Source organism: Scyliorhinus canicula, chromosome 15 (assembly GCF_902713615.1).
Source record: "Scyliorhinus canicula chromosome 15, sScyCan1.1, whole genome shotgun sequence".
Classification (NCBI taxonomy): domain Eukaryota; kingdom Metazoa; phylum Chordata; class Chondrichthyes; order Carcharhiniformes; family Scyliorhinidae; genus Scyliorhinus; species Scyliorhinus canicula.
In genome coordinates, this window is record NC_052160.1 from 37,763,054 (window position 1) to 37,788,158 (window position 25,105).

Here is a 25,105-nt window from a genome sequence, read left to right on the forward strand (position 1 = left end):
GCTGCCGCAGTTGGTTTCAGGATTAGAGGGTGGCTGTCACCACTGGCCTGCTGGAGTGCTTTTTGGGTGGGGATGGGAGTGCTGCCGTGGCGAGGGCCCGGAGGGAGGTCCCCATGCAGGAGGCCTCCTCCGCACGTATCCACTCGGCTTCTGGCTCCTGGATCCATCCCCTTACTCGCTCGGCTGTTGCCGCCCAGTGGTAGAATTGTAGATTCAGGAGGGCTAGCTAGCCCCCCCCCCCCCCCCCCCGGATTTTGTTTTTTGTAGGACTTCTTTGGGATCCTAGCATTTTACCCCCCCCCCCATACAGAACGCCATGAGAAGTTGTCCAGTCACTTGAAAAAGGCCTTGGGGATGTAGATCGGAATGGATCTAAACAGGAAGAGGAACCTGGGCAGTAGGTTCATTTTGATCGTCCGGGCTCTCCCCGCGAGGGAGAGGGGAGTGTTCCATCTTTTGCAGGTCCTTTTTTACTTCCTCCGTCAGGCTGGTGAGGTTCCATTTGTGGATCCCTTTCCAGTCATGGGCTATTTGGATCCCCAGGTAGCGGAATTTGTGTCGGGCTTGTTTGAACGGCAGCCCCTTTAGTGCTGCCCCCCCCTTTGCAGGTCTAATTTCTTTTTTAAAAACACAAGGCTGCCCAAAGGTCACATAATAAACAGTGGATTTAAAAAAAATTATATTTTAAAAGATGATCAAATTGAAGGTATTGTTAGTTGGATCCCAAGCTGCACAACATTTCAATAAAATACTTTCCCCCAAAGCAAATAAGCAGCCAAATTATAGTCAATGTGCTAATATTCCCATAATGAAGAAACCTGCCAAAGAAATGGTGAATGTTAAATCAAATCTATACTTGCAGGTACTGTCAATAACTGACTTCTGATTTTTTACTGGCAGTCTTTCAGGTCTGAAGCTCTTGCTGCTAAGTCCGGACAATGATGAGAACTCCATTTACAAAAACAATCCAAAACACGCTAGCTGCAGTGTTTTGGACCTTGTGCACTCTCCTCAGCCCTGTTAATAACACCATTAAAGTAACTTAATCGTTGATGGCTTGAGGTTACAGAAACAACCAATGTGTTGCCAAGTGCAAGGTTAAATCAAAATTAAGATTGTATTTTGTTTAACTTTGAAGACCGAGTAGCTGTGGTTTCATGCTGCTGCTTATGTGCTGAGGACCCAGGTTCAATCCCAGCCCCAGGTCACTGTCTGTGTGGAGTTTGCACTCTCCCATGTCTGCATTGGTTTCACCCCACACACAAAGATGTGCAGGTTAGGTAGATTGGCCACGCTAAATTGCCCCCTTAATTGGAAAAAATAATTTGATACTCAATTTTTAAAAAAATGAAGACCGAGTAGCTCCTTCCCCCACTTCTGACCAGCTCTTCCATGGTGTCTGGCTGGAGCTCGCACACCGTCCCTCCCCATGCCCTGGTTATCATTTCATTACAAGAACTTTTTCAGCATCACTTGGGTTGTTCAATATTCATCCTCTTTATATTTCTCAGCTAGGAATAATATTTTACATTTGGAAATTTAGAAACAAACTGGACATTTATTCAACTTTTAAGTGAAGTTCCTGAATTGAAACACAATCAATTCCTAGTCTGACTGGAGAATGGAGTGGGACTTTTACATTACGAGTCCCACATTTAAAATAAGCAGCAGCTGAGTGAGGAATGTCTCTGTAGCTTTCTTTTTCCTGGGGAGAGCAAACAATCTGGAAGACCAGACTGTCTGTCTACTGGGTACTGATCACAGTGCATCATCCCGGAGCCCCAGGTCTCCTCGCAGCTGTTGGCTCCTCGGAGTTTGGTGTCCAGTTAATCTGGGGATTTCTTCACTCACTGAGGGAACAAGAAATGTTATTTAGACAACTATACTTGCACACGAAGCAAAACCCTTTAGCCCTCTTAACTTTCCAATAACCCTTGCTTTCCAGTGCTGCCGCCCCACACCCAAATCCCATCCTCTTTGAAATTCCTTGCCCTGAAGAAACATGGAGGCAATGTAGGTTTTATAAGAAAGGGAGAAAAATAATAAAACCTATGGTGTGTGTGTGGGACACTCTGGCTCAGCGTGATCAGACTATGGAGAGAATCTAAATGGATGGGTGGAGACAGTCACCCCTTACACATTTACCCAGCAATGTTCACAAATCTCAGCAAACAATAACAGCAATACCCATCAGACAGACCCCAATAAGGGCACTGGCCAAGCAGCCTAGTCTGACCCGAGTCCAGGCAGTCAGCTTGATCGGCTCAATTACGAACATGTTGGTCACTTAGTTGCCTGGAATTGAACCCGACCAGAAGACCACACTTTTGGGGGAGGGAAAGACTTTGTAAAAGAGTTAAAAGAATACTGACCTGTCGGTATTGTGAAGGAGATGTTGTGGTGGGTCAGTAAATCCTTTAGCCTCTGGATTTCTGCAGAGAATTTATTTCGCTCCTGAATTGGAATAGGAGACAAACAGTGAACAGAATAAGTTACATTAAACTGAATGGTGGATCCTCTATTGACTCGTCCTGAAACTCTGCTATTTTCTTCTTTATATCTTGCATTGAATGAATACAAGAGAGGCGGACGTGAAACGTGGGCAAAATATAGGTGCTCAACCGTTCCCTCACTTTACCTCATTGCACCTGTCCACCGTCTCCTGTGAGTGGTTCTGTTCCTCTGGCTCCTGTTGAACCAGTTGTTCTCCAATGGTTTTTAAGTAACCCGCATCTTCAAATATTGCTCGTAGCAACTTCCTATAGCCCTGAAATACACAGAGCATAAACAACATTAGTCAGTGGCTGCATTGTCCCCAAGTTTGTTTAGTGACCTGTACAACACCCTCTCAACTGGGCACGATCAGCGAATCCTCAGCTTCTCAGTGGCCCAGACTCCGACTTTATCAAACACAGAACTTACTTGCTGAGTAATTAGGTCATCGTAGAGTGATTGTTCCGCCTGGTCCCATCGATTCTGCAGCTCTTTCTTCAGATTTGGATAAACTGCAGAAATAAATAAATCTGAGCAGAAACAGTATAATCCCCTTCTCCACATCACACGCTCGTATCCCTTCCCACTCAAACATCACCTCCAAAACAACTCTCTTCCCAAAAGATCTTCCAACAATAAGATCCCAAAGCATCACTTTCCCGCAAATTATCTGTTTCCAACCCTGCAAACCCCAGTTGCGTTCCAGGCCTTCAGTATGTGGCTTAGCAGCAAAGTCATTCAGCTCCATAGGAGTTGCTATTGTGGGAGAGCAATACTCCTTCAGCTGACTCGGAGCCATGTTCTATGTGCAAATGACGTATTTTCCTTACTCACCAAGTAAGGAATGGGCGTGGCAAACCAGCGGTGTCTCGAAGCTCACAGAGTAGATACAAGTGTTGGGCTCGGAAACTTGAACCAGTTTGTGGCTGAGTCCACATTTTAGAAGGACCTGTGAAAAAGAGAGCTGAGTTTCACATGGGTGTTAGATGGTTCATAGTTGCTAGAGTGATCCATTATCTGGGTCAGTAAGACTATGTAACACAGACTGGAATCATCTTTTGGGGAAAAACAAATAATTGCTCTCCAAATGGCTCAGTTCATAAATGCATCACCATGCAGCCCAGATCCTATTTATGCTGTCTGTTGTTAACTGATCTGAGGCAAGAGGAAGGGTTTGTTTTTAGTTTGGGGTGAAAATCAGTTGGATACCAATTCCTGATTATGCGCCAGTAATCCATGCAGGTGACTGCCCCTTGCAGAGGAACAACCTAGTAAACATCGTCTGGGTTTACATAGCAAGAATGGCAGAGGTGCTGCTGATATGTTAACACCTCAGGCACAGGAAAACATGGAACATGTACCTTGGTCTGTCTGTTATTGGTGCCACAGGAATCTCCTTCTTTCATCCACATTCCCACAAACGGTGTGTTCTCAATCTCCCATTCTGCCATATTCTGCAGAACAAAATCGGTCAGATTCGATTCTCATTCATCCTCCCTTAATCCTGATACACTCCAGTATTGTCCTCGGGTTAGGTCTAAAAGTAGTCTGCACCATAAAGATTTATCCATTTCCATCCTTACCCCAATCTCTTATCAACACTCGATCTTCCAAAGAAGAGGACAAACCAAATAATGGATGGTTAGTAGAATTCAAACGCTATAATTTAGTATCCTTCCATTTCCTCAAGCCTATCAAGCTTCCAATCCTTGGCCCTTCATGCATTTCTAATAATCTTGAATTGATTTGCTGATGATAAACATGTCTGTTTTGTTTTTGTGAAGTCCATTAAAGTCTCGTGTTACACTATTCCCTCCTCACAATAAGCCAGTAATCTATCCCACAGACTCATTGTCCTTTTAGTAAAAGAAATTCCCGAATTTTGAAAGCTGTCCTGGTAAATAAGGCGTCTTGTGGATATACAGAGTAGAAAGATTTCTGAGGGTCCAATGAGTTCAAAGCCGTTGACAATTTTCAGCAAGTCCATTATATTCTGTTGCCTTTGTCATAAAACATCTGGGGTTATCAGTCTTCCCAATCTTACACGGACTCGAGTGGACCACAGGGAGAATCACATCACCAGAAGAGTTGTGGATAGCCACCAATTACAATGCTGCTTTTCTTTTGAACAAACACAAACAGCAATGAAGCTCAATTTCCACCAGATGACAGACAAATGTCACTCAAGAAAACCACTTAAAATATCCAACCTGTGAATTGGGACAAGTACTTTCCCCATCCCAGAAATAAACCACCCCTGCATTCTCTCTCTGCAGGCCACCCTCACTTTCCCTCTTAACAACCCCCACCTATTTCCATAGCCATCTCTCCAAAACCCCCCCCTCCATCTCTTTTCCTTCCTTCGCAACCACCTTCCCACCCAACTCCCAATGATACACGTACCCCAGGATCCCACTGTATGCATTCCAGCGGAATGTCTGCTCATGTTGCGTGATATTGTGGAAGGGACAGAATTCGTACTTGTACCTGTGGAAAAAAAGAGACAGCATGTAAAAATAGGATTAGACAGTGTGGAAGGCCGGTTGCCCATTGTACTTGTATCAGCTCTTTTAAAGAGCTATCCAATTGGTTCATGAGATCATGAGAATTAGGAGTAGGCCACATGGCTCAAATGAGCCGGCTCTGCCATTTGATCATGCCTGATCATATACTGGCTTTAAGTCCACTCTACTTTCCTATCCCTTATAACCCTCAGCTCTCTTTATCAGAAATCTGTCTAACTCAATCTTGAATATGTTCGATGACCAAGCCTCCATTGCTCTCTGTGGGGGGGGGGGGGGGGGGGGGGGGGGGGAGAAAAAATCCAGAAGCTAACAACCCTCTGGGAGAAAATAATCTCATCTCTGTTTTAAATGGGAGATTCCATTTTTAAATGGTGCCACCTAGATTCTCTCTCTCCACACCCCCAAAGGGAAATATTCCCTCTGCATTTACCCGGTCAAGCCCCCTCAGAATCTTTTACTTTTCAAATAGATCACCTCACCTTCTAAACCCTAATGAGTATCGGCCCAACCTTTGCACAGAAGCCAACCCCACGAATTAGCCTAGTAAACCTTCTCTGAATTGCTTCCAATGCAAGTATATCCTTCCTTAAAGAAACCAAAATATTAATCAGTACTCCAGGTGTGGTCTCACCAAATGTCCTGTACAACAAAACTTCCCTATTTTTATACTCCCATCTCCTTGCAACAAAATCTAACGTTCCATTTGCCTTCCTAATTACCTGCTGACTTTCTGAATCATGTACAAGGATACCCAGAGGCCACCGTAATTACTGCAGCATTCTTCAGTTTCTCTCCATTGAATAATATTCTGCTTTTTTATTCTTCCTGCCAAAGTTATCGACCTCACATTCCCACATACTCCATCTGCCAAATTTTTACCCACTCACCTACCCTATATATATATATATCCCTTTGCAGACTATTTGTATCCACCTCAGAACTTGCTTTCGTACCTATCGTATCATGAGCAATTTTGGCCAATACTGAGTTGGCCCCTTCAAACAAGTCATTAATATGGATTGTAAATTTTTGAGGCACTAATCTCTGCAGCACTCCACTAGTTTGCCAACCTGGAAATTGCCCATTTATCCTGCGAGGTAACCAGTACTGTATTCATGCTAATATATCATCCCCAACACCATGAGCTTTTATTTTCTGCAATAACCTTTTATATGGTATTTTATCAAATGTCTTTTGCAAATCAAAGTTCACTACATCTACTGGTTCACCTTTATCCAACTTGCTTGTTACATTCGCAAATAAATCTAATAAATAAATTTGTTAAACACAATTTCCTTTTCACAAAACAATGTGACAACAGTATTATGATTTTCTAAATATCCTGTTACTCCTTAACATAAGAACTAGGAGCAGGAGTAGGCCATCTGGCCCCTCGAGCCTGAGATCATGGCTGATCTTTTGTGGACTCAGCTCCACTTTCCAGCCCGAACACCATAACCCTTAATCCCTTTATTCTTCAAAAAACTATCTATCTTTACCTTAAAAACATGTAATGAAGGAGCCTCAACTGCTTCACTGGGCAAGGAATTCCGTAGATTCACAACCCTTTGGGTGAAGATGTTCCTCCTAAGCTCAGTCCTAAATCTACTTCCCCTTATTTTGAGGCTATGTCCCCTAGTTCTGCTTTCACCCGCCAGTGGAAACAACCTGCCCGCATCTATCCTATCTATTCCCTTCATAATTTTAAATGTTTCTATAAGATCCCCCCCTCATTCTTCTAAATTCCAACGAGTACAGTCCCAGTCTACTCAACCTCTCCTCATAATCCAACCCCTTCAGCTCTGGGATTAACCTAGTGAATCTCCTCTGCACACCCTCCAGTGCCAGTATGTCCTTTCTCAAGTAAGGAGACCAAAACTGAACACAATACTCCAGGTGTGGCCTCACTAACACCTTATACAATTGCAACATAACCTCCCTAGTCTTAAACTCCATCCCTTTAGCAATGAAGGACAACATTCCATTTGCCTTCTTAATCACCTGTTGCAGCTGTAAACCAACCTTCTGTGACTCATGCACTAGCACACCCAAGTCTCTCTGCACAGCGGCATGCTTTAATATTTTATCGTTTAAATAATAATCCCGTTTGCTGTTATTCCTACCAAAATGGATAACCTCACATTTGTCAACATTGTATTCCATCTGCCAGACCCTAGCCCATTCACTTAACCTCTCCAAATCCCTCTGCAGACTTCCAGTGTCCTCTGCACTTTTCGCTTTACCACTCATCTTAGTGTCATCTGCAAACTTGGACACATTGCTCTTGGTCCCCAACTCCAAATCATCTATGTAAATTGTGAACAATTGTGGGCCCAACACGGATCCCTGAGGGACACCACTAGCTACTGATTGCCAACCAGAGAAACACCCGTTAATCCCCACTCTTTGCTTTCTATTAATTAACCAATCCTCTATCCATGCTACTACTTTACCCTTAATGCCATGCATCTTTATCTTATGCAGCAACCTGTTGTGTGGCACCTTGTCAAAGGCTTTCTGGAAATCCAGATATACCACATCCATCGGCTCCCCGTTATCTACTGCACCGGTAATGTCCTCAAAAAATTCCACTAAATTAGTTAGGCATGACCTGCCCTTATGAACCCATGCTGCGTCTGCCCAAGGGGACAATTTCTATCCAGATGCTCGCTATTTTCTTCCTTGATGATAGATTCCAGCATCTTCCCTACTACCGAAGTTAAGCTCACTGGCCTATAATTTCCTGCTTTCTGCCTACCTCCTTTTTTAAACAGTGGTGTCACGTTTGCTAATTTCCAATCCACCGGAACCACCCCAGAGTCTAGTGAATTTCGGTAAATTATCACTAGTGCATCTGCAATTTCCCTAGCCATCTCTTTTAGCACTCTGGGATGCATTCCATCAGGGCCAGGAGACTTGTCTACCTTTAGCCCCATTAGCTTGCCCATCACTACCTCCTTAGTGATAACAATCCTCTCAAGGTCCTCACCTGTCATAGCCTCATTTCTATCAGTCGCTGGCATGTTATTTGTGTCTTCCACTGTGAAGACCGACCCAAAAAACCTGTTCAGTTCCTCAGCCATTTCCTCATTCTAGTATGTAACAGATTCTAGTATTTTTCCAATGACAGATGTTAGACGAACTGACCTATAGAAACATAGAAAATAGGAGGAGGAAGAAGCCATTCATCCCTTTGTGCCTGCTCCGCCATTATGATCATGGCTAATCATCCTAATCCTGCTTTTCCCCCACTTCCCCCCAAGTGCTATATCTAACTGCTTCTTGAAAACAATATTTTGGTCTCAACTACTTACTGTGGTAACAGTTTCCACAGGCTGGCCATCCTGGATGAAAAGCGTTCTTCTCATCTCTGTCCTCAATAGTCTACCCTGTATCCTCCGGCTGTTACCCCTGGTTCTGGACACCTCCATCATCGAGAACCTCCTTTCATCTACCCTCTCTAGTCCTGTTAGAATTTTACAGGTTTCTATGAGACCCCTCCTCATTCTTCTGAACTCCAGCAAATATAATCTAACCAACTCAATCCCTTCTTATATGTCAGTCCCACCATCCCAGGAATCAGTCTGGTAAACCTACGCTGCACTCCCTCTGTAGCAAGTTTCCTGGTTTCTGTCTCTCTCCTTTTTCCAATAGTATTACATTTGAGGTTTTCCAATACATTGGGTCAGTCAGGCTGTTGTGGGCAACCTGCAATTTGGGAGTCTCCCAAACCTCACTGATTGGTTTCCTGCTGGAGGTCCTCCCCTGCTATTTCCCTATAGCCCGATAACATTTTCTTCTTAAAAAGCACAGAGTAGAAAATGGGGGTGTGAATGTAATAAATCAAGATTTCCAAAAGGCCTTTGACGAGGTACTACATGATAGACTAACAAATAAAGTCAGAGAATGCGGAGTCGAGCCAAGTCGCAAACTGGATAGCAACTGCCTGAAACACAGAAAACTGAGAATTTGCATTCATTCCAGGCAATACATTCTACATTATAACTAGCTGCACAAAAAAATTTATTTTAATTTCATCTCTGGTTCTGTTGTCAATCACCTTAAATCTGTGTTCCCTGGTAACGACACTCCTGGCCTTGGAAACAATTACACATTTATTTACTCCATTCAAATCCTTCATGATTTTGGATACCTTTCAAATATCCTCTTAACCTTCTAAGCAACAACCTTCAGTTCAAAAAGGTTTATTTACTTAAAGAGATGAGTGATAGTTTAAGAGTCTTGCCTTAATAATAATAAATCTTTATTGTCACAAGTAGGCGTACATTAACACTGCAATGAAGTTACTGAGAAAAGCCCCGAGTCGCCACATTCGGGTACACGGAGGGAGAATTCAGAATGTCCAAATTACCAAACAGCACATCTTTCGGGACTTGTGGGAGGAAACCAGAGCACCCGGAGGAAACCCACGCAGACACAGGGAGAACATGCAGACTCACAGAGACAGTGACCAAAGCCGGAATCGAACCTGGGACCCTGGAGCTGTGAACCAACAGTGCTAACCACTGTGCTACCACACCTTCCAGAATTGCCTGAAGCCATCCCTCAATTACAGTGTCGTACCAACTTTTACTTATGCAGTTTCCCTTAAAAATTTGAGTCCTTCATCGTTAAAAATATTTAATACAAAATGCCAATAAAATGGACTACACCCTTAGCAGTTTATAGTTACTGTAATCGGTAAAATTGATACTCACGCAGACTCCATCATACTGAAGCATTTCCCAGCAAGTTTGTGCAGATGAGCAGGGCCTAGAATAAAAAAGCACAGCAAATCGCTGACTTTGTGTACCAGACACCAAAACCGCCATTCTCTCACCAACCTGTCTTTTAATTGAAATCACTATCTCAGCCTTTCCCCTGGGCACAGTCACCCATCAGCCCCACCCTTAGAGTTTCAGTCCCTTTCATGGGTGAAGTCATAACCTCAGCCCTGGTGTGTGAAAACATAGCTCCCCCACCCCCTGTGGCATCTGAAACACAGCACCTCCCCTGGGTGGAGACAGAATCCCAAGCCCTCCCCTGGGTGGGGGTCACATATTTACCAGACATCTGGGCAAAGTCTGCCATCCCAGGCAGAATCGTGCTCTGATCAGCACCCCTCCCCAAATGGAGTCACACCCATTAGCCCTTCCCCGGGCAGTGTTGCACACACTCGTATCCAGGCATGATCAGAATCAGTCACACATCCAATTGTCCCAAGGCAGGGTTGGAAGACGTGTGGGAGGGGAGCCTCCCATCCGTATACTTTACCTGAAATTGCAGCGGGTCTTATTTTTGCTTGAAGTCTGTTTACTTGGGACAGGAAAGGATTATTTAGCCTGAAAAATAAATAGTGAGATTTAATTGTTTTGGAGGAGCAGGGGGTCAGATAAAATTTTCTCGCTGCACATTTCTCAGGTATATTCTGGCAGAGAGAGAAAGGCCCATGTCCCAGGCTTCTAACAACATTGGCCTTCAAGATACCGAGGACTTGAGGACAATATTCTCTCTAATTAGTTTTTGGACTATATGGATGTTTTTTTCAAGTGAGTGGCCCTTTAATTTTTTTTTTTGCACAGCACGCATTCATGGTAAATTAAAGGGGCCAATTTGTGTGTGACCTGAGCAGTGTTTTGTCTAATTGCTGTACAGCCTACAGGAAACACTGGGTGATGGGGCGGGGTGAAGCTGATTCCCTACTTGCTACGTGCCCCGGGATCATAAATTACAACGGCCTCGTATTCCTGATAGATCAGAAGTCATTTCCGGAGTCCTAGGCTTCAGGGTCTGTGCATAATTAGCCAATCCAAGACAGAACAACTTGCCTCCGTGCTTCAGTACTCAGGCTAACTCATTCACACTGGAATCATCACTGGAAATATTGTGAGGAGATTAGAGCACCAGCTCAGTGACATAGGAACAAGAGTAGACCATTCAACTCATCAAGCCTATTCTGTTACCACTCAATGAGATTGGCTGATCTGTGATTTAACTCTGTCCATCTGCTCTTTTTCCTTAATACCTCTGGCTAACAAAAATCTATCAAGCCCAGATTTATATTTAACAATTGACCTCGCATCAATGGCCAATACACTGTGTATTTCCTAAATTCACTTCTGAAAGGCTTGCCTCTATTTCGTAAGACTGATCCCCTAGACGACACGCCCCAGTTTCTTTCTATTTAATATGTTCCCCTTAATATCTCAAACTTTATTAAAATCACCCCTTAATGTTCTAAATTCCAAAGAATCCAACACTGGTTTGTGTAATCTCGCCTTGTAATCTTACTCTTGAAGTCCAGTAAATCTATGATGCACTTCCTCCAGGGCCAATAAATCCTTCCTATGGTGTGATGCTCGTAATTGCTCACAATAGTTCAGGTGCAGTTCAACTAGAGCTGGAACATGGTTTCTACCCTTTGTATTCTAATCCTCTCGATATAAAACCCAGCATTCCATTCTTGAATATTTTCTATACCCATTCATCACGTAAAATGATATGTACTCAAACCTAATTGGGCCTTCACTTTCTAACTTTGCCATTTAGAAAATACCCGCTCTATACTTTAAAGGTCCAAAACAATGATGCCACTTTTGCTTACATTGCAATCCATTTACCACAATATTGCTCAGTCACTTATTCTGCCAATATCTAATTCATAGAATTTACAGTGCAGGAGGCCATTTGGCCCATCGAGTCTGCACCGGCTCTTGGAAAGAGCACCCTACCCAAGCCCATACCTCCACCCTATCCCCATAACCCAGTAACCCCACCTAATACTAAGGGCAATTTGGACCCTGAGAGCAATTTAGCCTGGCCAATTCACCTAACCTGCACATCTTTGGACTGTGGGAGGAAACCGGAGCACCCGGAGAAAACCCACGCACACACGGGGAGAACGTGCAGACTCCACACAGATAGTGACCCAAGCCGGGATTCGAACCTGGGACCCTGGAGCTGTGAAGCATTTGTGCTAACCACTATGCTACCGTGTAATGCTTCCATCTACAATGCTGACAAATGTCACCTATCTGTGTCATCGGCAAACTTAGATATATGACTTTCTATCCCGTTATCTAATTTAATTTGTTAATAAATAGTGTGAACAGTTGAGACAACACATCTTCGCAGGATACCACTAGTCACCCTGCCAATTAGGAGTAATTATCCTTATTTTGTCTCCTGCCACTCAGCTGATTTTCTAATGGGGTCAATAATCTTCAATTTTATGAGTTGCAACTTTAGCTAAGTGTCTATTAGGGACTTTATATAAATGTTTCAGGAAGAACATATCAACAAAATCCACAGCCATTTCTTCTATCCCTAGTCACCTCCAGAGAAAGAGAAATCAGACATTTACAAATCATTGGTTTTCTTGATCACCTGAGAATTTAAGCTTTTCAGTTACTCTCTCCTTAAATTATAAACACCAGTAATTGCCACATAATAGATGTTAGGCTAACTGGTATATAATTCCCTGCTTTCTTTTCTTAGGTAGCAGGCTTTTAGAAGATTATTGGGTTTTTAAAAATGTTTTTTGGGGGTGGCACAGTGGTTAGTACTGCTGCCACACAGGACCCGGGATCAATTCCGGCTTCGGGTGACTGTGGAGTTTGCACTTCCTCCCCGTATCTGCGTGGGTTTCCTCTGGGTGCTCTGGTTTCCTCCCACAGTCCAAAGGTGCAGGATAGGTGGATTGATCAGATAAATTGCTCCTTAGTGTCCAAAAGGTTAGGTGGGGATAGGGTGGAGGCTTTCCAAAAGTCGGTGCAGACTCAATGGGCTGAATTGCCTCCTGCACTGTTGATTCTATGGATGTGAGCATCGCTGGCAAGGCCAGTCTTTGTTGCCCATCCCTAATTGGCCTTCAGAAGTACGTACAAATGTGGTTAAGATGAGTCCCAAGATTTTGACCCAGTAACAGTGAAGGGACAGTGATAAAGTTCCAAGTCAGTTTGATGTGAGACTTGGGAGGGGAAATTGCAGGTGGTGGTGTTCCAAAGCATCTTCAAGGTGATAAGAGGTTGTGAATTTGGAAGGAGCCTTGATGAGTTGCTGCAGTGCATCTTGGATATCATAAGTACTGCTGCCAATCACTGTTGGCGGTGGAGGAAGTAAAGTTTGTTTACTGAGGGACTGACCAAGCAGGCTGCTTTGTCTTGGATGGTGTGAAGATTCTGGAATGTTGTTGGAGATGCCCTTTTCCGGGATAGTGTAGAGTATTTTGCCTTGTAGACGGTCGACGGGCTTTGAGGCGGTGAGTTTTCAGAATTCCAAGTCTTTGACCTGCTCGCATATCGTTGGACCAGTTCAGTCGATGGTAACTCCCCAGGATGTTGGGGAGGGTCAACAGTAGTAATGCAATTGAATTTCGGGAGGGGGCAGTGGCAATTGTGTGGCACTCATTGGGCTTCTGCAATGTTCTCACCTACCGCCTTTAAACCCCTAGGGTGGAAACTACTTGGTCTTGGGAATTTGTCACTTTTCAATATCATTAGAAAGAGGGCACCCGGATACTGCGTCAGGGAGGAAATAAAGATTCCCTGCGCGCTGCCCTGTACCTGTAAAATGCGCCATTCTTGGTATTTATTTACCCGTAAGTGTTTGGCTCTTCCACAATTTTCATTTTACCAGCGGAGACGACAAAAACTGCAAATGAAGCAAAAATAAAATCTGTTACTATCCAAAAGGTTGGAGTTACAACATTCACCAAAAGAACTCCAAGCAGCTGCTGCCCAGTGTGGGCTTAATGCAGACGGAGCAGGAGTGTCCCCGGGGTGGGGATGCGGTACCGGCCCAGCTCCCCGCTCCGGCCACTGGTCAGTCTGGGGACCAGAATTAGCTCCCGCCCTACGCCCCAAATAGGCGGCAGAGACTCACCCGGTAGCAGCCAGGGGAACAGGAGCCCGGAGCCGCCCATCGCCATGGAGACCGCTGGCACCCGCTTCCGGGTGAACCGGAACCCCTCACCCAGCATCCGGGTAACCCGGAACCGTTCTGCCGATTTCGGGGACATTAAATCATCAATCTTCGCAATTTCCAAAAAGCGGAGTTTGAGGGTCAGTCCGGAGTTCTATCCAGGTGGTGGGGGTCAGTCCGAAGCTCCATCCAGGGGGTGGGGTCAGTCCGAAGCTCCATCCAGGGGGTGGGGGGTCAGTCCGGAGCTCCTTCCAGGGGGTGGGGGTCAGTCCGGAGCTCCTTCCAGGGGGTGGGGGTCAGTCCGGAGTTCCATCCAGGGGGGGGGGGGTCAGTCCGGAGTTCCATCCAGGGGGGGGGGGGTCAGTCCGGAGTTCCATCCAGGGGGTGGGGGGTCAGTCCGGAGTTCCATCCAGGGGGTGGGGGGTCAGTCCGGAGCTCCATCCAGGGGGTGGGGGGTCAGTCCGGAGCTCCATCCAGGGGGTGGGGGGTCAGTCCGGAGCTCCATCCAGGGGGTGGGGGGTCAGTCCGGAGCTCCATCCAGGGGGTGGGGGGTCAGTCCGGAGCTCCATCCAGGGGGTGGGGTCAGTCCGGAGCTCCATCCAGGGGGTGGGAGGTCAGTCCGGAGCTCCATCCAGGGGGTGGGGGGTCAGTCCGGAGCTCCATCCAGGGGGTGGGGTCAGTCCCTAGCCACCTCTTGTCCTGGGGTCAATCTGGTGCCTAATCCTGGGATTCAGACAGTCTCAGTCTGCAGCAGCAGAATCCAGTGGATTGGAAGTCAGCAAATAAAAACTCTGCTGTTCAAGGAAGCAGGGAGAGAGCAGATGGGGATATGTATACAGGCCGGTCAGCCTGACATCAGTGGACAGGAAACTATTGGAGTGCATCATTAAAGTCTGGGGGCATTAAGAAAGCCTTAGCAATGCACTTAGAAAATCATAGTACAGTCAGACAAAGTCGACATGGTCTTACGGAAGGAAAATTGTGTTTAACAAATTTATTGGAGTTTTTTTAAAGGTTGTAACTAGCTGGATTGAATAATGAAAATCAATTGATGTAGTAAACATGGATTTGTATAAGGTGCCACAGGAAAGGTTAAAATGCTGAGTATGGGCTCATGGAATCAGGGTTAAAATTAGCATACACAGAGGATTGGTTAACAGGAGGCAAAGAGTAGGGATAAACGGGGTGTTTTCCAGTTGGCACATTGTAAATAGTCGAAGGCTGCAAGAATCAATGCTGGAGCCTAACAATCCGTATTAATAACTTGGACAAAAAGATTGCAAGTAATATATTCAAGTTTGAAAACTATACAAAGCTAGGCAGGAATGTAAGCTATGATGCAGACATTTAAAGAGGCTGCAAAGAGATATGAACAGGTTAAGTGAGTGGGCAAGAGGTGGCTGCTGGAGTATAATGTGGGAAAGTATGTGATTATTCAAGTTGGCATGATAGAAAAGAAAACGTATAGTAGAAAAAACAATTTTTTGTAAAGGCATGACACTTTTGACATTGATGTACAGGGAGGCTTTGGTGTACTCATTTGTGGAGCACATAAATGTAACACGCGGATGCAGGAAGAAATTAGGAAGGCAAATGGCATATTGGCTTTTAATTGCAAGGAGTTTGGAATATAGGAATAAAAAAGCTTTGCTACAATTGTATAGGGCTTTAGTGAAATCACAACTGGAGCATTGCGCACAGTTTTCATCTCTATATCTAAGGGAGGATATACATGCCTTGGTCCTCGGAGGTCGTACATTACATCACAACCAGGCACTCGCTCTAAAGTGCTAATTCTTCACCCAATGTTCACCATTGATGATTTATTTACAAGCTGCTGAATATTCATGAGATTAGTTCCTTGGAGGAGAGAGTTGTGCCATGAGGAGAGGTTGACTAAATTGGACCTATACTGTTTGGACTTTAGAAAAATGAGAGATGATCTAAGTGAAATATAGACTTTCTGAAGAGGCTTGACAGGGTAAACACTGGCTGAGGAATCTAAAACATGGGGGCACAGGATAAGAGTTTGGTCATTTAGGACTGAGGAAAGGAAAGACTTCGCTCAAAGAATTGTTTGGAATTGTCTTTCGCAGAGGGTTGTGGATGCTGCATCGTTGAATGTTTGATTTAATTTATTGTCACGTGTGGAGATACAGTGAAAAATATTGTTCTGCGTACAGTCCAGACAGATAGTTCCATACATGAAAAAACATAGGATATGCGGCCAAGATAGATTTTTGGTGTCTCCAGGAATTAAGGATGTGGGGAGCAGGTGGGAAAATGGAGCTGAGGAAGAATATCAGCCAAGATCATCCTGAATGGCACTGGCGTTGACAGACCACATGGTCATCTTCTGATCCTATTTCTCATGTTCTTGGGTCCTGGCATGAGTCCGTGTCCATGGGTCTGTTCCTAGGTTAGCTCCAGTCAGGCGTAAGGGGTGGTAGATCAATTTGGGGATCATTTTCTCGGGAAAGGGGCAATCCATTGATCAACCTCAGCCTGGGTGTCAGTTCCTGTCTGAGGGAAGCTTTCTGGTTGTTGTTGTTTTGGGGAAGCAGCAGGATCCCATGAAGAGAGAAATCACCCGAAATATATAAAAATATTCAGCAATGGTGAGAATTGGGCAAAGAATTAACACTTTAGAGCGATCCAGTTGTGTGATGGAATGGAAACTCTCACAGATTGGCGTACAGTGTTGAAGCAGTTGTTTGATTGGTGGAGCTAGGGGGAGGGGTTTAGGGTTAGAGCGGGCTGGTGGGATTAGTTTAGGATCACCGTCTCAAAGTTCTGGCGCAGACCTGCTGAAATGAATGGTCTGTTGTGGAAATATTTCTGGTTTTATTCCAAGTTGTTTGTGTGAGATAACGGAATAATTTTGGTAATATTTAAGTTGACTGTAAATGTTTTGTCAGGTGCCATGGGCTGAGCTGTTAGCAGCTTCAACTCCCTCACAGCACTTCTTGTTCAAATGGGGCGGAAGAAACAGTCACAGAAAGGGGAGCGAGGCCCGCTGAAATGGAAAGATGCTCGACATCAGCAAAAGGGAAGCTGCTTGGAGACGTTCACCGAGGATGTTCACAGGGCTCTGCAAGGTGGGTGACTGCCACTCTGCCTCAACCCTAGAAAGAGAATGTCTGCCCAAGTCTTAAAGCTCCCCCTATATCTGGAGGATATTTCATGTTTCCTCTTGCTTTGAGACAGGATACGGAGGAAATATCATCTGATAGGGGATCCTCTCTTACCTTGAACCCTGACTCTGAGTATATTTGTATTGTATTGTGTTCATGCTATGATCAGTGCTCCTGTTTATATTGCACTCTTGAGTGTATCTTTCCTGATCAGTCACTCTGACTGAAACAATGAAGCACAACCAGACCGAATGTGCAAAACCCTGTCAAGCTGTTCATATTTACCAGGTGTTTGTCGTTTCCAGATCCCAGAAAGCATACTTCGCTCTAATGAGCTATTTTAAATGTTATTTGCCTTGTATTTGTGGGTGTGTTCTGTAACCTGTGAGTATGGTTAATTTGCAGCTTTTGATGACGGTGTCTCCGAGGATGGGACATGTCCCACATTCCGGTTCCCATGTCCGTTGGCCATGTGGGAACTAGGACACTGTGACACAAAACGGTGTACAGGCAGGAAGCTCGCTCGCAAAGGGTTTGTCCGCAACCTACGTATCAATGAGAAATTCGGTGGACTGGTTCTGACACCCATGGGAACCAAATATGTCTCCCCTTCTGACCGGTAAGCAAAATGTTAACTAAATAGAGCTAATTAAAAATAAGAGTAATCTGGATGGAGAAATGGTGAGGGAGTATTAAATAGAAAGCTATAACAAAATTCATGTTAAATTGAGATGGAAATTTCCTCCTGTATATAAATATACTCCCATTAATTTACTTTTTATAATGGCACCAAACAGGCAGAGCTTGCAGAGATATGATATGAAATAAAATCATATGAATAAAACTCCCCCTATACCGACCCATCAAATAGTCCTGGGATAGGTACAGCATGGGTTGGGTATAGAGTAAAATCCCACTTCTCACCTTGAAAGAATTTCTATTTTGCTCCCTCCACTCAAAATTGTTCCCGGTGACAGGAAGCTGATAAGGCATGCAAGTAATGTTGGTTTTGACGTTTTTGAATGGACGAGTACTTTCCTTTTCTCCAGAGAGATCGTGGCACAGGGGGGTGTGGCTGTCATCGACTGCTCTTGGGCTAGACTAGAGGATACTCCATTCACAAAAATGAAAGGCAGATGCCCCAGGCTGTTACCCTACCTCGTTGCTGCTAACCCAGTGAATTATGGACGGCCCTGCAAGCTGTCCTGTGTTGAAGCATTTGCTGCCACTTTCTGCATTGTGGGTAAGTGGGGTGTCTATTTGTTCTTTATTTCCGATGAACTTGCCACTGAATCACATTGGCGTCATGTTCCATAGAATCCAGTCCTCTTCCACCCCCCCCAACGTTAGTATTTCACCAGTGAGTGCAGACAGGCAGAGTAAACTGTTAGACTGTGAATAGAATAACAGCCACGAATGATCCTCACTTTCTGCCATTTTTGAATACGGATATGGAGGGCTGGGTGGGGTGAGACTAACTGGGGCAGAATGGTGTACGTAGGGTGGGTTTCAGAGAGGTAGATCGGTATGGAGGAGAGTGTGGAAGTGGGATGAAGCAGGGCCCTGTGGTGGAGAGGGCAGGGCTGAGCATGAGTTTGGGAGACTGAAATCTAGAGGGAGAAACGTCATGCTTTGCACACTGTCTGCTTCTAATAGGGTTCCCGGAGCTGGCTGAGGTTCTACTACAGAAATTCAAATGGGGGAATACGTTTCTACAACTGAACCAAGCATTGCTGGAGAAGTACAGTGTGTGCCAGAGCGAGGCGGAAGTGCTACAGGCCGAGCAGGAGTGGCTGGCTGCAAAGACGGAGCCAGAGGATCAGGAGGGTAAAATCTTATTTTGTACAATCTTTCCGGAAGGCATTTGCTCCTTGTCAGTCACCCTCACTAAGTGGCCCTTCCTTTTATGAACTTAAACTGAATATTGGCAGGGTATTCAAGCTTGGCTCAGCTCCAGCAGATATTGCTGGCTGCAAGGCTCGGCCTGACGCAACTAAAAGTGGTACATAGAGCCCACTTAACAAGAAACCGTATGAGTAGGTTCTTCCCGGAGGTGGAGGACAGATGTGAACGGTGCCAAAGAGGCCCGGCCAACCACGCCCACATGTTCTGGTCTTGCCCCAGACTTGTGGCGTACTGGACAGGCTTCTTCGAGGCTATGTCCAAAGTGGTGAGGGTGGAGCCATGCCCGATAGTGGCGATCTTCGGGGTTTCAGACCAACCAGATCTATTCCTGGGGAGGAGGGCGGACGCCCTTGCCTTTGCCTCCCTGATCGCCCGCCGTAGAATCCTGTTTGGCTGACGGTCAGCAGCACCGCCCAGAGCTGCAGACTGGCTGTCCGACCTCTCGGAATCTCTCCAAATGGAGAAAATCAAATTCGCCATCCGAGGGTCAGACGACGGCTTCCACAGAATGTGGGAGCCATTCATGCAATTGTTCCGGGACCTGTTTGTGGCCACCGAACAAGAGGAAGAATAGTCGGGTGGCCAAGAATCAGGGGAAAATGGACGGGAATCGGGGGAAGGTAGCCGGGGGGTTCGTTATGGGGGTTTGATGGCTAGCTAAGGCCCAAAACCAAACTATAAATAAATGCCTATAAACATGTGCCTCGGCCATATTGGGGAATGTAAAATATGAAGGGGGCGGCCACAATTGTTATTATGAAGATGCTTACCTGTAAATATACATGTTAATTTTTGCGTGTTTTTTTTTTCTAATAATTTGTAATATAAAATATGAAAACTCAATAAAAAAACATTTATAAAAAAAAAGATATTGCTGGCTGGTGATCAGGAGAAGGAGGTCTGTGTGTAACCTGGAACCCAATGAGAGTCAGCAAGGGTGCACATATGCAGTGAGCAAAGGGCTGAAGATCAGTGTGGCCATCTTATTTAATGCAGCTTTTATTTTGCAGATCCTTTTGATGTTGATTCAGGAAAAGAATTCTGCAATCCTAATAGACCAAACCTGGGAAGGTAAAGTCTAAGTGTTCGTACTCGGTTCATTTTAAGTCATTGGATTTTCACCAGTTGAATATTGAGAAACACCAAAACCACTATATTCAGTTCCCACTAAATGTTCTCTACTCCCTGCAAATGCTGGAAATCTGAAATCCCAACAGGAAATGCTGGAAATACTCAGCTATTGAGGCAGCATCTGTGGAAAGAAAGAGTTACTGTTTCAACTCATTCTGATGCAGGGTCATTGACCTGGAATTTTAACTCTGTTCCTCCCCACAGATGTTGCTGGAGTATTTCAGCATTTTCCGTTGTTATGTTTTTATATCTAGAATGATGACAATAGAGAAGGAGGCCATTCAGCCCATTTTGCTGGACCAACTCCGCTAGTCCCACTTCCCTATTCTTTCCCTGTAACCTTGTATTTTCTTTCTTTTCAAGTGTTTATCCAATTTCCTCCTGAAAACTATGATTGAATCTTCCACCATAACGCTCTTGTGTTCTAGATCCTAACCACTCACTGCATAAAAACGATTTCCCTCATGTCTTCCCTGTTTTCGCCCTCAATTGATGTCCTCTAGCCCTCGATCCTTCCAGCAACAAGAACAATTTCGCTCCATTCACTTTGTCTAGATGCCTCATGATTTTGAACACCTCCATCAATTCTCCTCCCAGGTCTCTCCTCTCAGAGCAGAACAACCTCAGCGTCTACAATTTATTCACACAACCAAGTCCCTTATTTCAGGAACTGTTCTGATAAATCTTTTTGCAGTCACCCCAAACCCTCACGTTCCTTAATGGAGAATTGTACACAATACTCCAGTTGAGGATGAGCCAGTGTCTTATAAATGTTCATTAAAACTATGTTGCTTTTGTATTGATGCCTCTATTTATAAAGCCCAGGATCCTGTCGAATACCTGATTCACTGCTTTCTCAACCTGTCTTGCCACCTTCAATGACTTGTGCACATATACTCCCAAGTCACCAACCATGTACAGCAGCTTTAATGTAGAAAAATATTGCCAGCTGCTTTAGCATCCTGACAAGAAACCAACAATCCGAAGCGGTCACCTGCTTAGTCAAGATTATCCATAGAATACCTAGTGCAGAAGGAGGCCATTCAGCCCATCAAGTTTGCGCCAATCTCGGAAAGAGCACCCTACCTAGGCCCACTCTGCCGCCCTATTCCTATAACCCACATAACCTGCACATCTTTGGACTGTGGGAGGAAACCCACGCGGGCACTGGGAGAAAATGCAAACTCCGCACAGACAGTCGCCCAAGGTCAGAATCGAACCCGGGGCCCTGGTGCTGTGATGCAGCAGTGCTAGCCACTGTGCTGCCCAGTGGTGGGGTTTGAAGGTGTAGATGGATGTAGGCAGGGAATTCCTGAGTGTGGGACCAATACAACCGAGGGTGCAGAGTTGATGCCGGGCACCAAAGATTGCCTCCAGACGTCTGTGTGTTTCAGTTGGAGGAAATTTATGGTTCATCTAAGACTTAATATTGGACAAACAACCTGACAAGATGGAGACTGTGTAGGAGTTGAGAGAGATAAAGCTGGGTATTGAGTTTGCATATGGATTCTGGGTGTGAGAAGTGAAGTAATTGGTGGAGATTCAGATCAGGGAAACAAATGAGGAATTCTCCTGAGCTAGATAATGGAGAAGATCAGTGTGATCAAATAAATCAAAAATTGCAGAGAAGTCAGAGTTATGGAGAATCTGATTTGTCAGTTTTATTAAAGCTATTTCTGCGTTGTGTGGGAGGGACACCTGAATGAAGAAACTCAAATGTGGCTGTGAACAGATGGATGTGGATTTGGCAGCACATCCAATTCAACATCCTTGGCTACAGTTAGCAATCCTCATGGCCTTAACCTGTCAGCTGCTGTGCTTCTTCCCCTCACACGCTCCACACTCTCCTACAGCTTTCTTTCCGTGGGCTTGACTCTTCCTACTTCTCCTGTGACTTCCTTCCTCCTCAAAATCAACTTCTTCAGTCATGTGTGTGGTCAACTGTGCTAAAGATTCCACTGCTGCTTGGACTGTTCTCTCCAGTGGAATATTTTGTCCTGGAATATGTATTGAAAAACTAGCCTTTCTTCGTGTCCTGGGCAAAACAAAATAAAAACAATAAACAAGACTACTCCTGAAGCTGCAGTTTTGCTGACCTCCTGCGAGGGACGCTGTGACAGCTCTGCCAACAGCTTGGCAGCACCACCATCAGGTTTCGGCTGGCACTGCGCTCTTCACAACATGCAAATTCCAAATTGGCAGGAGTTCGTGGCAAGAAAATCAACAGCAAATCAAATAGCACAAATCATCACTGATTTTTAAGCGCTAAAGTGATTACAACTATGGATTGGAGAGGTGTGTTTCCGGCGGTGACTACTACTTCAGATAGTGAGAATGAGGGATGATCACATTGTGACCACACTCTGTGGTGCAAAGGTAGCTGTCTTTACAGGAATACAGTGTTAATTGAAGCAACCAGGGGCTGCTCTTCTCCCTCTGCAGAAATCATTGGTACAGTAACTCCCTATTTAGTTTCCTCCTTTTTAAGTCGTTTCACTTTAACATTGGTTAAAATGTAAGGCCCACATTCACGGTTTAGTGTTGTGAATTTTGTTTTTAAATTGTTTCATGCCAGGTCTGACATAGGGCCCCATGACCCAATTGGCACCATTTTGGAGTGACCTCTGCTACTCCCTGGTCCACAATTTTGTTGCTGACCCCCCTGGTTCATGGCCTTTTCTGGTCCCTGATCATCCAGCATTGGGCTTATCTTCTGCAAGAGGAAGCCCCTCTTCCTGCCTCTAGCTGCTCATCTCAATGTAAGCGAGAGAGAGGGAAGCAGTGAGCCAGACGAGCAGGGGGCACGAACAGGAGCTTTGGTGAGTGGCAGGGCATATAGTGATAGGGAGGGTCAGGGAGTGGGAGGTTCAGCAAGTAAAATTAGGGGCGAGCAGGAGAATCCGTGAGCAAGAGATGGTAGAAAGTTAGCACATTTTATATATTTTTTAATTTATTTGAAAAATTATTTAATTTACCCACGTAGGAGTTTGGCAATGTAAAGTATTTCAACTTACAGGGTATAATATTTTAATGTCTTTTTTTCTGATGCGAAAGGTCTTTAACTGCAGATTTTGTATTGGTTTTAATGGGGAAAACCAAGTGATTCATTTCTCAGGAATGCAACTATAACTTTTAAGTGATAATATAATTATTCAATTTACTGTCTTAAGTTTTTTTTAAAGGTTACAAGACTGAGATGTGCCACTCCTATGTCTTATGGTCTTATTTACCTTATGGCTACCACCCTCCAGCTGAATGTGATTTTCCAGAATGTTCCAGTCACAAATCAATTACATTTCTCGACTCACAGGAGATTTTGCGTTTGGCAAATGCTAGTGAATTTGCAGAGAAACTTAGATGCAATTTCACTGCATCAAACCTGGCAGTGTCGGGCATATTTTGTAAAGTTTGACCCTAAAACCCCAGATCTTTTAAATTTGTTATAATTGTAAAGCTCGCGTGATAAGGATGGACCAGGACATGTTCAGGAACAAATAGAATGTTGTGTCTCTTTAATTCGTATTTTGAATTTTTAATAAATGAAACCACTCTCAATTAGGAATTCGGTCAATTGCTTCCGCTCCTGTAAATATTTATACGCTCTGGTAGATTTTCCCCACCCTGGATCATTGAGAAACTCCCATTTATTTTGAAGCGGAAGTGCTTTGGACAGATTGGGAAGACTAGAATATTGCAGTACTATTTACAATCAATCAATTATAGGCTTTGATGCAGAGTAAAGCTCCTTCTACACTGTCCCATCAAACACTCCCAAGGGCAGGTCTAGCACTGGTTAAAGAGAGTAACGATTATCTTTGGGTGATATTTAATCCAAGGAAAGGATAGCCCCTAACCCACTGCGTTTCCGTTACTTCCAGTTTTCATTGCAGATTTTGCAGCTTTCACAGTTCTTTTAATACTTTATTTAACATTGCTTTATCAAGGGCTGTGGAATCTGAAGAGGATGGTGAAGATGTTGATGATGATGGCGCTGATGGCAAGAAGGAAGATGAAGACAGTGAACCAGATGAAGGGAATTCTGCAGATGGCCATAGTCGAAGGGGAGACCATGAAGCTTGCAGAAAGGAGAAACCTACTGTGAAGGCCAGTCACAATGCAGAGGATTGAATTTGGATAAAATGAGGAAGCAGGATAAGCAGGAGTATTCCCTGATGACAGACTTTATAAAAAAAAATTATTAAAGCTTTACAAAATAAAATTATTTATAACAAACTGGGAGCTGCTGAAATTGGTAAAAATAGAAGAACTTGGATTTACAACACTTTCCACCATCGCAGGACATTCCAAGGCGAATAAAAGCCAGTGGAATACTTTTAACGTGTAATTGCTGTCGTAATGTGTGGGGGGATGTGTCAGTAAATGTACATACATCAAGATCCCGCAATGAACAGAGATAACCAGATCATATTCTTTCAGTGATTATGGTTTCTTTTTTGTTTATATATTTAGAGTAACCAATTTTTTTTTCCAATTAAGGGGCAATTTAGCGTGGCCAATTCACCTACACTGCACATCTTTTTGGGTTGAGGGAGTGTGACCCACGCAGACACGAGGAGAATGTGCAACTCCACACGGACAGTGATCCGGGGCCGGGATTGAACCCAGGTTCTCAGTGACATGAGGCAGCAGTGCTAACCACTGTGCCACCTTGCCCTTCTTGTTTTCTAACACTATCCTCACCCAGTCATCTCAGTTCCATGCTCTAGTAAGTAAAAAAGGATCCTTGTGCAATGTCCTGGAAAGCATTATTTGTGGCCGTATAAAGGGAAGATTTGCCTTTACAAGGCATGTTTCCCAAAAGTCCTGCAGCATTTCATGTAGAGTGAATTACATGAAAGTGCTGTGGCTTTAGTAGGTAAATGTGGTAGCCATTTAGCACAAAGACTCTAATGAAATGAATGCTCGTTTAACCTGACATTGGTTAAATAATGAATGTTGGGCTTGTGTACTGGGCACAGTTAAAATCCTGGAGAT

General features: G+C 44.5%; 2 protein-coding genes across 4 annotated transcripts; one reads left to right on the forward strand and one right to left on the reverse strand.

Annotated features, from left to right (window-relative positions):
- Positions 1–1,473: 1,473 nt before the first annotated feature.
- gnptg (N-acetylglucosamine-1-phosphate transferase subunit gamma) lies at positions 1,474–14,058 on the reverse strand. Its single transcript, XM_038819329.1, has 11 exons — positions 13,902–14,058; positions 13,616–13,670; positions 10,293–10,360; positions 9,737–9,791; positions 4,874–4,980; positions 3,855–3,937; positions 3,328–3,442; positions 2,923–3,005; positions 2,639–2,767; positions 2,373–2,454; positions 1,474–1,850 (listed from the first exon to the last, which is right to left on the reverse strand). Exons 1-11 carry the CDS (start codon positions 14,035–14,037, stop codon positions 1,759–1,761), a joined length of 1,005 nt encoding a protein of 334 aa, XP_038675257.1. The 5' UTR covers positions 14,038–14,058; the 3' UTR covers positions 1,474–1,758.
- Positions 13,133–24,444, forward strand: tsr3 (TSR3 ribosome maturation factor). 3 transcript variants are annotated; one of them, XM_038819327.1, is made up of 7 exons: positions 13,133–13,278; positions 16,859–17,038; positions 17,480–17,693; positions 18,124–18,317; positions 18,731–18,901; positions 19,990–20,050; positions 24,055–24,444. In XM_038819327.1, exons 2-7 carry the CDS (start codon positions 16,915–16,917, stop codon positions 24,236–24,238), a joined length of 948 nt encoding a protein of 315 aa, XP_038675255.1. In that variant the 5' UTR covers positions 13,133–13,278; positions 16,859–16,914; the 3' UTR covers positions 24,239–24,444. The 3 variants fall into 3 exon arrangements, with proteins under 3 accessions (XP_038675255.1, XP_038675254.1, XP_038675256.1); XM_038819326.1 differs by lacking the exon at positions 13,133–13,278 and adding an exon at positions 13,971–14,080 and having other exon boundaries at positions 24,055–24,443; XM_038819328.1 differs by lacking the exons at positions 13,133–13,278; positions 18,731–18,901 and adding an exon at positions 13,971–14,080.
- The last annotated feature ends 661 nt before the right edge of the window (positions 24,445–25,105 follow it).

Excerpts from the sequence above, each read along its gene's own strand:
- gnptg (XM_038819329.1), bottom strand. The coding sequence starts at position 14,037 with ATGTCCCCGAAATCGGCAGAACGGTTCCGGGTTACCCGGATGCTGGGT. Across the intron at positions 10,361-13,615 it reads GAAGAGCCAAACACTTACGG|GCTAAATAATCCTTTCCTGT; the intron begins GTAAATAAATAC and ends TTTATTTTTCAG. Across the intron at positions 2,455-2,638 it reads CGGTGGACAGGTGCAATGAG|GAGCGAAATAAATTCTCTGC; the intron begins GTAAAGTGAGGG and ends ATTCCAATTCAG.
- tsr3 (XM_038819327.1), top strand. The coding sequence starts at position 16,915 with ATGGGGCGGAAGAAACAGTCACAGAAAGGGGAGCGAGGCCCGCTGAAA. Across the intron at positions 17,694-18,123 it reads TATGTCTCCCCTTCTGACCG|AGAGATCGTGGCACAGGGGG; the intron begins GTAAGCAAAATG and ends CCTTTTCTCCAG. Across the intron at positions 18,902-19,989 it reads GGAGCCAGAGGATCAGGAGG|ATCCTTTTGATGTTGATTCA; the intron begins GTAAAATCTTAT and ends TTTATTTTGCAG.